This window comes from Myotis brandtii, unplaced genomic scaffold (genome assembly GCF_000412655.1).
Source record: "Myotis brandtii unplaced genomic scaffold, ASM41265v1 scaffold84, whole genome shotgun sequence".
Taxonomy (NCBI): domain Eukaryota; kingdom Metazoa; phylum Chordata; class Mammalia; order Chiroptera; family Vespertilionidae; genus Myotis; species Myotis brandtii.
The window spans coordinates 8,160,527-8,173,583 of NW_005371410.1; the positions used below are offsets into that span (position 1 = coordinate 8,160,527).

The 13,057-nt window shown below is 36.6% G+C and overlaps 1 protein-coding gene across 5 annotated transcripts in view; it reads right to left on the reverse strand.

The window, feature by feature from the left end:
- Positions 1-13,057, reverse strand: part of VRK2 (vaccinia related kinase 2) — an 82,347-nt gene that overhangs the window by 19,314 nt on the left and 49,976 nt on the right. For all 5 annotated transcript variants that reach the window (XM_014532054.1, XM_005884586.2, XM_005884587.2 and 2 more), the window contains exons 8-9: positions 5,752-5,872; positions 3,302-3,360 (exon numbers count right to left, since the gene is read on the reverse strand). In XM_014532054.1, coding sequence (XP_014387540.1) covers positions 3,302-3,360; positions 5,752-5,872 — 180 coding nt within the window. The remainder of the gene's footprint in view (positions 1-3,301; positions 3,361-5,751; positions 5,873-13,057) is intronic.

The following is a 13,057-nucleotide window of genomic DNA, read 5'->3' on the forward strand; positions in this document are numbered from 1 at the left end:
AAACTTTTAAAAACAAGTAGAATTAGTAACCAAAAGTTATAAACATAGCAGAGCCTTAAAACAAATGTGGTTTTTGCATTTTTGTTTCATGAAGGTTCAATCTACAATCTATATACAAGGATAAGACCATACACTATTTAAAAGTGGGCATGTTTTTATTTGTTTACAGTGACGTTTAGAGTTTTAGACTAGTTCACAAACTACTCTTTACAAGCCTTTCCCCTTCAAAAACTTATTACTAACCCAGACACAAGTCCTTCTTACTTTACCACCAGGCTGTTTACATCCCATAGTAAGAAAATCTGGGAAGCGTGGTGGGTTGGCAGGAGTGACTTCCTAGCCTTCTCTTCCCCTCCCTCCAGGCCTAGCTCCCTTCAATCCGGGAAAGACAGAGAAACGGGGTTTCACTGCCCACAGGGAAAAATTCCAAAAGACATAGTCATCATCTGTTTTTGTTCTACGAAAGTCAGAGAGTGACCATTACACACCATACTGTCCACAGCTATTCTCCAAGGACGTCAGGCTCATGTGACTAAGATGAGAACTCTGGGCTCCAGGGTTTTTCATTTGTTTGTTCGTTTGTTTGTTTGGACACTGTGGCAATTATGCAACCTACTTTTCCTCTCTCTAATGTATATAAAATCTGTTATCTAGTATTCCATCAGCCAGATTTCTATTAACCAGCAAGTGCTGGGATTCCATCATATTTATAACTCAGGCTTGCAGGAGCCCTCTGGGGGCGTCCAATTCCTGGAGGGATGATCAAGGAGGAAAAAGATTAAATTACATTCACTGCTATTTTAATATAAATATTCTGTGGTTCTTTGGGCCTTTCAAGATTGGTAGGCCACGTATGGTATATCTTACAATTCTATTAACCAAAATATCCCAAATGGAGAGAGCAGAGCTGAACACTTTTCACAAATGGCTGTTAGAAGACAATGGAAGACTCCTGGCATTCCACAGCTGAGAGCAGCTGTTCCGCAAAGCCTTCACAGGTCTGAGGTTTGAAAAAAACTAGGTACCAGAGAGGTCAGAGAGGGAGAAAAAGCAAAGACCCACCTCTGTTACAAATGTACTATAATCCTGGAGCTCAGACTTTTGTGATGTAGTACTGGTTTAAATGTTAGCTTTTCAAGATCTGAATTTATTATATTAAGTACACTTTCTAATTTACTAGCATATTTCCAGAGCTATAAAACAAAATACTTCGAGTAGAATGAAATTATGATATCCTTGAATCATCTGCTTTTTAAGCTAGCGAAATATTAAGTATCATTACTGACTATCATTTCAAGAGATAGAAACTTTGGAAACTACTATTATTACACTGAGTTAGGCATGCATGCTGCAAACTTCTTGGCTGTTTTATTCCATAAAATGTCTCAGTAATGGACCTTTTGTAAATCAGTTTAATTGCCCTGCTTACAATACCCATTCTCCTAAGCATAATCAACTAACTTAAGAGACCTTCAGTGAATATTAATGGTTCAACATGTTGTTCTTTAGAAACAGAAATCTGAATTTGATAAAATAATACTATAGACTCAAATGGTTTGTGCTGAAAAAGAGGAACTTGGCACTGCTGCCGTGAGTTCTTGTATCACTCACCTCTTCTTTTAACCTAACCTTAGTGACAGAAGTGTCACAGAAGATTATCTGATATAACCCAGGGCATCTGGGCTTTCTTTTCTGACCTGAAACTGCACATGGACCTTTTGTGCAGGAGGGACAGGAAAGGCAAAGGAGATATATGAGATGTTCAATTAAAATTTTTTTTCTGAAATTGCCCCAGCTCTCTTTTTTTACTAAGTGAAACACAAACTGTATGACCCGGTAAAAATGTCAATAAGAATATTAGTCGAGCCCAGCTGGCATGGCTCAGTGGTCGAGTGTCCACCTAAGAACCAGGAGGTCACTGTTCAATTCCCAGTCAGGGCACATGTCTGGGTCGTAAACTGGATCCCCAGTAGGGGGTGTGCAGAAGGCAGCCAATTGTAAACTGGATCCCCAGTAGGGGGTGTGCACAAGGCAGCCAATAAATGATTGTCTCTCATCATTGATGTTTCTCTCTCTCTCTCCCTCTCTCTCTCTCCTTCCTTCCTCTCTGAAATCAATAAAAAATATATTTTTTAAAAAGAGTATTAGCCAAAAAGGAATATTGGCGTTTGGACCAAGTTACTCATTGCAATTACAAAAACAAAACACTTTCATGTTTCAACCCATCCCCTAAATGAATACTCCCCCGTCCTCCCCATTCCTTCAGCAGCAAAGGGAGGGCAGAAAGCAGGATGGCAGACTTGCAGACTTGGGAAATAGCGTTGGGAGAGCAGGTCTGGTTTGTTCCTCTTTTGTTTCCTATGAAAATGAAAACTCTGGTCTCTTGTCAAAGAAGGGCTAGGTATGTAAGTTTAAGATGATTTAGCCCTAAAACCCTCAGATGGAAATTGACACTGTTTGACCTTAGCTAGAGGGTCAGTGTGCATATTCACTTTCATAAGTCAGGTAAAAGCTAACTTTGAGATTGCCCCATATAAACAGAGAACAAGATTCACTCCGCTTATCCATCTCCAAGGAAAAGCAAGCCTGACAGCAAAAGGGGGCTCTATTCTGTAAGACAATGTAAGCCACTGGCTTCAATTGGTGCTCAGTGTGCCTCACGTGCATTGCAAACAGCAGGCACTTTTGTAACTCTGAATCAACTTCTTATTTTTACTACTACTAATGTCAAATTAAAGAACTCCGAAAATGGTCTATACTAACTTAGAAGGGAAAATGGTTTGATGAAATATACCTCCAAATCCCAGCACCACATGCCTTTGCCAATCCAAAATTTTGTTGCTGGCTGTTCAGACAGAGTGTAACCCAGGGTCTAAACAGCATTCAAGGGTTTAATGATTTTTTTAAAAAATTACTGATTGAAAGTTGTCTTTTCATAGATCAACTTTATCTTCTTTCAACAATATATAGAGGCACAAAAATAGAAAGTCAACTCTAGAAATACTAGATGAAGCTGAGTATTAAACCTGGGCATGATTCCCATACTATATGTATATTTTAAAAAAAACTCAGTCGGCAGAGCCTAGAAAGCGGCCTAAACACTTCCGTGCAGTGTTCCTGTGTTCTAATGTCAGAAGGAATCTAAACAGCCTCTGCTCTGGCAACCTATCTGTAACCCCGAAGAGTTTCCTCCCAACCCTGTGGAATGGGAGTGGTGGATTAAAAAGTTGTAAAACAAGAGTGACAAATGTGGTGACCTGTCAAGCGTATGGGAGAAGGCAGAAGTTATCATTTGACTTACAGCAACTGCTTCCAGAAGGGGCCCAGTTAAGCACTGACTCAGGGAGCTCATCCAACAGACTGAAACAAAAGAGTAAAGCATAATGAATTTGTTTATGATCCTGTGACCCACTGAAACAAAAGAGTAACACACAATGAATCTGCTTGCGATCCTGTGATCCACTGTTTTGATTAGCACACAAAACTCAAATTCTGTGTTGTTGAGTCACTAATTCTTAACTTTCAGAACCTTTTTTCACCACCAGTAATAAGTAAGAGGGAAAGTGGAGGTGGGGAAGATCCCCCAATTCTCACTGACCAATTTTATATCAATCACCTAGAAACTAAATAATGTAGAATTTAATTCAAAGCTTACACATGTAAAAATGTAGAAGTAGCAATATCTGTCATTCTTTTCTTAAAAACAAGAAAAAATACATAGAAAAAATATATGTGAATTTTAAGGATATTTTTCCTCAAGTACTCACTATTGGGGAGGGGCAAATTATTTAATTACTTATGTATATTGTTCTCTATTGGGCAGTGTTTCACGCTATCCTATGATTAAACAGATTAACAAGAAATATCCAAAAATAAATAAACAAAAAAAACCCCATTATTCTAACCATTTCCAATGTTTTAGACTGAACAAATACAACTCTAAGTTGCTTCAGCCACAAATATATAAACATTCAATGAAAATTACTGATATGGATGTGTGATTCATAAACTCAGGCACAGGCAGAATTGCAACAATAAATGCACTGATCTAATACCACCCTATGTCAGGAAAATAAAAGGCTTAAGGGAGATATGGTAGTATGGTTGAATATGCAAGTATGCCCTTATGGAAAATTCAGTGTTATGCCTCCTCAGCAAGTTGAATAAATTATGATTATGTATTATACACTATAAGATGTTTGAAAATGTCTATAGTTTACCTTATACACTTCGTAATCTATTAGCTTTAATGATTTATAGGTTTTACTAATAATCAAGTCAAAATGAAGATATTAATATATGTAAGGATCCCTAAAATGTAAATAAAGTTTATATTTATTAGCATATTTTATTATTTTATATAATCCCCCATTATTATATTTGAATATACATATGTAGGTATATTCATTAAAGATATCCACAATAACTGCATCCATATATGCATATTGATAAAAGACTAAAATCATCAGTAAGTCTTAATAAGAGGAAAACATATATACTAGTGTGTGTGTGTATATATGTATGTAAATATATATATAATGTCATTAGAATTAAATAGCTAATCTTTAAAATAAAGTATAATATTCAAACTCAGTAAACTGAGGTGGAAAATTGCCAGGACTGTTTATTTATACCCATTACTGAGTTTTGACTTGACCTATATACTGAAAAATGTCAATTACATGGGGGTCAATATGGACACATTGCACATTGTAGTAACAACTGATTAGATAGCTCTAATATTGACTTATATAAATGTGTTCATTTTGGGTGAGGGACTAGAGTGATCAAGATTCCAAGTGGAGAAACATTTCATATAATAGACGGTACGCCTGTATTTACAATAATCTGTATTATTCTGCATCTGCAGGCCAACCTCTGTCTCTCTTAAGAACCGATGCCACACTGAATTTGAAAGTTGATTTCTGTGAATCAGCTAACTCTTTTGTAAACTTCTGTTGTAACATGTCCTACTTAGAACATAGCTGCCTTTCCCGATAGTGATATTCTATCTGTGGATAATGACTGTTGGGCATATCTTAGTATATAATAAAATAAAAAAAGGCTATTCCGCGCTACATGCAATTGACTTTTTCTTAGGCTTGATAAGTGAGAAAACAGTAAAATAGCAACACACTCTGTTCTCAGTCTGACCTAATTTTCATGCTAACAGATTCTAGCTGAGAAAAACTGAATGTGAAATATTAAAAATGTTTACATGGCTGCAGGATTACCTTTTAGATAAAACACCTTATGTAAAAATTCTGTTTCTTCTTTCAGAAACAAAACATACTCCCTCCAAGACACAAGATTAAGAAAGAGGTATGTTGCTCTCACTTGAAAAATATAGGCCATATTTGTCCCAATGTGACTGTCGCTCCGCGCAGTTAGTACCGGTCACACCGAGCCTTGGCTGCCTGCATATGTGTGCACAATGCTCATCTGAAAACCCTCTTCCTTGAAAACACCACCACCTAGAATCGAAGCTTTGGAAAACACCATGTAAAGGAACAGTTATGTTGCTTTACATTCTGTATTACAACTCGTGTACATGTGATTTCATAGGCATCACCCTAATGGATTTGATGTCTGTCAGCTGTTTGGTTTTTTTAAATAATATTTTTCAAACTTAAGAAATGTGCTTTGGTTATCATGTTGGACGAATGGCAGTCTCCTCTGGGATACTAACTCCCCTTCATGGGTGCCTGCAGACCTGTTGCTGTACATGATGGGAGACGTGGAAATCTTTACTTTGTTTTCGCAGCCTGGACAGCCACCGGGTCCTGCAGGCTCCGCTCCCAGGGCAGCTTCCCACAGAACCACCGCAGCAGGCAGTAGCCGAGGATCTCAAGGTCACTCCGTCTGGACAGGGCTGGAGGAGTCAGCGTGGAGAGAGAAAGATGAGGGATAAGCAGGTTTTGAGAAATGGAGAAATCGCTGATTTAACGACTACTGATGAAATATGGAAAAGCCAAATGGGCAACGTGTTTTGTTTGTTCAGCTGGAGTAAAATTTAAAACGCCGAGGCGCTTGGCTCCAGTCCACAGACAGGCAGTGACTTGTTGCTGTTGAAAGTAAGGGTCAGTTTCCTCACCTCCTCCAACTTCATCCTTCCTTAGTCTAGCCTGTCACATGAACTTGATCTCCATGGCCTCTGACATGATCCAGACAACCCATAACCTGGCACCAACACTTTCTCAAAGAGCCAAGCAGTAAAACAAAGAAATAAATGTCTGCAGCTAAATTGCTAACATATGTTCCAGGAAGTCCATGGGGTCTGCATTGGTCATGCAGAGACCCTTTGAGTGCAGACTAAACACTGATGGCCTTTTCTGTTCCACTCACGCGAGCAGCATTTGAAGTCGGAAGAATATGACAAAACTGCCATCTAGTGTGCAGTACGAAAAAACAGGTCTGTCTTAAGATTTTTCAATTAATGAAAGTGAAGGATAAAATATGCCTTCTGTTTTGGGTACATGGTTCTAAAAATTTTACACATATTAGTTTTAGATTTAAGCAGAGCTAAACTAAGATTCTGGGTCAAATATCCTGAATAGAAAATATAAAGATGAGGCAATGGTATGCATGGGAGTGTGGGCGGAGGTGGTGGGAAGTCTCTTTTGAAGCCTAACAGAGGCTTTCAGCATTTTTATATAAAATTCAGTAAAAGAACATTTTTAGGCCACTGCAAATATCATTTATGTCAAACTACTAAATATTGTAGACTAATTCCATCATAACTTTATATTTTAAAAAGGGCCTGGTTTAAAGAGATGGACAATGAAACCTAAGAATCATGTCAAATATAAAAAATATTACTGAAATAATGATGAAAACAATGAAATCCTACAAAATAAACTCATTATTTTAAACCATTCTAACCTGTTAAAGAACAACAAGTTGGTATTTACATTTCTACCATTACATGAATGCTCATCTGTGCAGGGATATACACTCTCCTGAGTGTAATCTGCGGCTGTTAAATTTTCTGTAAACCGGTATTCTATTTTACCTTTCATGAAATAAACTCCAAAAAAATCGCTCGGTCAACTTAGTTTTTAGTTTAAAAAGTTATAATACTAAGAACAATGCTGCTAACACATCACAGCTACTTTTGGTTACTATACATAAGTTTTTATAAAAGCAGAAGACAAGATTAGCTCTTACACACACTCTATCTTAACTGCTATTAGAGTATGGGATTATTAAAGGCCCTTCAGTCTAGCAGAATGCTACAGTCCCCTGGGTGCCATTTACTTTCTGCACAAGCTTCAACAATGTCCTAATGCGAGTCCTGGCTCTCGTATTAAAATAAAAACACGATCTCTACCACACAGTTTTGTAGTGATTTCTTCGGCAATAAATCTCCCATTAATAATGGAATGGTTCCATTTTTACAGATGTGTTCACAAGTCCCTTTTCCATTATGGCAAGTCCTCATTACCACCGCTTAAAAAATTCACATCTTCTAATTTTTGAGAAAAATTGTATTCTGGCACCTGTTTGGAGAACATAGGCTACACGCAAGAGGGCCTCTGAAGAAAAACAATCAAGAATTAAAATGGAATGAATTTTCCAGTCACTTTCTCCCACCCTCTGACTGAGGGATTAATTGACCTGAAGCAGCAGTAATGACAAGTCATTTAGATTTCTGAGGCCAATCTTTCATAAACTGGTCTCATTTGAAATAGCCCTTTGACAGTTAACTTTACTTCACAATTACAGTTTGGCCTTGCCTAAATAAAATACATTATCACATTTTCAATGTTTTACTTATTTTTATTGTGATATTATACATAAATAACAATGGTTAAGTAGGTGTTTTACCAGTGTTTCCATTCAGTTCTATAGAAATAAATGTAATGTTTAACAACATGCTATAGTTTCTCTTTCCCACCATTAAAGAGTGAGATGAAATATTAAAAATGTTTCTAAGTACATACCCTTCCTGAAATTCCCTCCCAGAGAAATAAATTGGAAAAACTGATGTATTTCAGTGAAATTAAATGCTAAGTTTCTACCAACAATTATGTCTTCTTTCCATCTACTGTACACAGAAAGGTAATTTTAATATCTGTTAATTAAAAATAAATACTTTAGATGATAATATGTGTGTAACTAACACAATGAACTGATATGTCTTTAGTTGATTTTAAAATATATCAGACTATAAATGTCATGCCAAATAATAATTACTGAATCTAGGAAATGAATATTTCCTAGTTACTACATATATTCTTTCATTTCCTTTGTATTTCAAAAGAAATAAAATGCTGAAAATAAAAAGAAAAACAAGAATTAATTATAGTTGAAGAGGACTATTGATGTCTAAGTATAAAAATATTTAATTTGAAAGTTAAAATATATTATGGATTCTTTTGCTTCTGTATAATTTGTATTTCTGTATAGTTTACTGTAACATATAGAGTTCTTCAGTTATATTTGATAATTAATATAATTATTAACAGTATATTTTCACAGACTTCCTAAAAACACAAAACTATTACTTAAAAACAAAATTTAGTTATTAATATCTTTCTTCTACACTCTCTTGTTAGTTTCCAAATATAATTTAGCATCTAACTTTTATTTAGCTTATTAATATGAAGCAATGTACATGACTCTTTTTGTGAAAAGCCTGTGGTGTTCTCAATGGCTCAACATTTCTAAATTATAAAGTATTGCCTAGAGCAGAGGTTCTCAACCTGTGGGTCGCGACCCCTTTGGGGGTCGAATGACCCTTTCACAGGGGTCGCCTAAGACCATCGGAAAACACATATATAATTATATATTGTTTTTGTGATTAATCACTATGCTTTAATTATGTTCAATTTGTAACAATGAAAATACATCCTGCATATCAGATATTTTACATTATGATTCATAACAGTAGCAAAATTACATTTATGAAGTAGCAACAAAAATAATTTTATGGTTGGGGGTCACCACAACATGAGGAAGTGTATTAAAGGGTTGCGGCATTAGGAAGGTTGAGAACCACTGGCCTAGAGGAACAATGATTGAAAAATAAGGTACAGGGAGGGACTTGAATTCTATTTCATTAGAAAGCTGATAACAGGAACAGGTGACACTGAAATGCGTCCTTAAAATAAAAACAACTGATGTGATTTATGAAGCTGCTAATGTGCCAGACACTCTGACTGCTTTGATATTATCTCATTTATTCATCCTAACAATATAAGGTAAGTATTATTAACCCTGTTGGCAAGTAAGAAAACAGAGGCTCAGGGAGGTTAAATAACTTGCTCAGTATCACAGAGCAAAATTTGACACAGCTCTGTACTGAAATCCTTCTTTCAGAATCCAAAGTCCACACTCAACCTAATAATTACTTTGCTTCCAACATTAGTTTTAACATCATTCAAACAACATTATGTATACTACTCTATAGTTAGGGACTTACTTGAAGTAGGCATTTTAATGTAACACACCAAACGATACACCGATACAAAGACAGTTCTTTTGGCAAGAAATAAACAAGCAGCAAATCCTGAGTTCTAAGCTGCAGCACAAAAATTTTTCATGCAACTACCCTTTCAGGATACTATTTCTTTCAAACTAGTTCATTCTGAAGAAGAAGTGTGTCTAGTTAAAACATTAATTCATAAAGTGTTAAATGGTCCTTCCAAGATGGTACATGAACAGAGGAGTTACCTTACAGTGATGGTGAACCTTTTGAGCTCGGCGTGTCAGCATTTTGAAAAACCCTAACTTAACTCTGGTGCCGTGTCACATATAGAAATTTTTTGATATTTGCAACCATAGTAAAACAAAGACTTATATTTTTGATATTTATTTTATATATTTAAATGCCATTTAACAAAGAAAAATCAACCAAAAAAAAGCTGGTCCTTATTCTAAAAACAAACTGGAGTGAAATCATCTGGGCCCAATTCATCAAATGGAATGAAAGAGGAATTGAGAGAACAAGAAAAGTGCAAGTGTTAATCCCAAAATGAATCTGATTATTTGCCTAGAGGGTTTTCTGTTTAGTTTTATTTCTTACATAGAGTACCATTATGAAGTGTGAAGAAAAACAAGTTTAGTAGGAAATCATAAAGTGAACTTGAAAACTTTTGCCTCAAGCAAACAGGGGTTTAAATGCCCAAAATACTCATGTATATGCTCAGAAATGACAATAAGAATGCAGAATGCATCTGAATAAGATGCTCATCTGGGCAAGGGGAGGGTGACTATCTGCAAAACAAATCTAAACTTTATTTTTATGTTTCTAAGTAGTAAACAGAGGTTACTGTTATTCAGGATTTTGTAAATTCAGATATACATATAACAAGCTGGAAACTGTTATGATGGCCACAAATGTTTGTAATTTCAAAAAGAATGACATTAGGAAGAAAGAATGCAATGTGTGACAATGCAAAGAAAATATTAAACCCTTATTTTTGTCTGTACCTTTTAAATTCTAAGGCTTAGTTTTTTATGAAACACTACAGTGGTGGGCTTAGGAAACGTTACTCAACAGAGCAAAGGTGTAGATATCTTGCATTTGGTCGATGTGTATTCTTAACCCAACCAAAGAGTTCAAGACCTAGGTCATGACTTCAAAAGTCATGTCTAAATGTCAGAATTGGGTTATGCATGCAGAAGAAATAGTTTCCTCATTATTGCTTATTGATAGATACATCAACCAAAGACTATTTGCAGCAGATACATTTACCTAAAACTAGAAATCAACAGTATTTTTTCTGATTACTAAAAGCTCCAACAGAGCATATCAACAGCTTGATGGCTTCCCTTGACATCCTATAATTGAAAAATGGGTTCCTTTTTTGAATTATTGTTTAAGAAGATAAATATCATGTCACCTCCCCAAGTTTGGTAACATGAAAATACATTCTCAGCTTATTTCACATATATTTTGTAAGTTGGAGTGCTAAATTATAGTGAAGTGAAACCATGCAAGAAATAACACAAGACTTGGATTTCATACACGGTAGCAATTGGCAAAAATAAAAAAAGTATGTAATATATCTTTCCTTGATACTGAATATATTACATAAACAAACAGCCATTTAAAATGCAATTTAGATATCATATTTTACAGTCATCCATGATGTCAAATTAAAACAGGCATTATACACTCAATGCACAGGTCTGAAGTATTTAAAAAAGCTCAATATGTTAAATGCAGTATATCTCAAGAGAAATTAGGTATTGACTGCATGCCTCAGTGAGTAGAAAAATCTACAAAAATCCATACCACACATTGATCCAAATATTGCTTTTTTAACATTACTAAGAATGTAACAAATTTTAAAATAGTATATTTGACACAGATATAATTCTCTTTAATTATCAGGCAACGAGCCCAAAATATGTCAATGTTTATACATGTTAGTTTTTATGAAGAAAAAAACGCTGATAATAGAAGAGATAAGCCCAACATACATTACTCTAATTTTACACTAAATGAAGCACTTTAGCCACTCAGAAAATACCTTTAGGTCATTCAAGAAAATTGAGTTTGAAAGAGTAACTGCAATTTTTAAAAAACATACAGATATATAGATGCAAGATAGTTGCAGAAATAGTTATTTATCCATTCATCTGTCAATCTATCCACCCTACTGTATATATCTCTTTGGTTTGTAATAATACAAGCTACCCTGCTTTTAAATAAAATTGAACTAGAAAGCTTAGGTCAAACTGCTGATCGGTACCTTATACAAACTTCTTAACTATAAAAACCCAATTAATCCACAGAAAAATGAGTTATCTGTGGTTTATGAATAACCACTACAAAAAGTACAGAGACCAGCGAGTCTGATCAGGTTAACAGTCTCTGTTAAATGGCTAATTCACAAATTAGTTTCACCATGAAGCCAGAATATTCCCTGTGCCTGACCAGACACAGATACCCCTGACACATGACAAATGCTTTGACACCTAGAGGTTCCATTTCCCGGTGACAGCTTGTTTTGTTCTTTATGTTTTCCTTTGCATTATCTAAGTATTTATTTGATCTCATAGTTGGACTGTTATAGAAAAGATTTTTCTGAGATTAAACTACACAGTGGCTGTACCAAAAGTAAACACATACATATTTATGAATTTGACCTTCTGCATTTATGGCTATGTTTATTATGGTTCCTAGATATAACTAAATGATTATTTCATTTCTAATAAAATCCTAAAGTGAAATGTCTTATTTTGGAAAACTAAATGCAAAATTAGAAATGAATTAAAACATTGAGGATATAAAACCCTTTACTTTGTATAGCAGACTAAAACTGCATATTAAAACTTGAGCAGATATCCTATATAATAAAGAGGTAATATACAAATTAACCCTCACGCCCTCACAAGATGTCTGCCTACGACCAGGCCTGCAGGGGGGTTAGTGAGGGACGACCAAATGACTGAACAAGCAGGCTGCGTGGGGCGACCAGGCCGGCAGGGGGGTTACTGAGGGACAACCAAACAACTAAACAGCAGGCTGCGTGAGGTGACCAGGCCAGCACAGGGGTTAGTGAGGGACGACCAAGTTGGGGATGACCAGGCCGGAAGGGGGGGCAGTTAGGGGCAACAAGGCTGGCAGGCAGGTGAGCGATTAGGAGCCAGCGGTCCAGGATTGTGAAGGGGATGTCCAACTGCCGGTTTAGGCCCAATGTGAGGGGTCCCGGATTGGTGAGGGTGCAGGCTAGACTGAGGGGACTCCCCGCCATGCACAAATTTCATGCACCGGGCTTCTAGAGTGTGTGTGTGTGTGTGTATGTGTGTATGTGTATACACATACACACATACACACACACACACACACTCTAGAAGCCCGGTGCATGAAATTTGTGCATGGCGGGGAGTCCCCTCAGTCTAGCCTGCACCCTCACCAATCCGGGACCCCTCACATTGGGCCTAAACCGGCAGTTGGACATCCCCTTCACAATCCTGGACCGCTGGCTCCTAATCGCTCACCTGCCTGCCAGCCTTGTTGCCCCTAACTGCCCCCCCTTCCCGCCCCCTTTGCCCCCCCAACCCCCCCCCCCCCCCCCCCGGCGCCCCCCCCACCCCCCCCCCC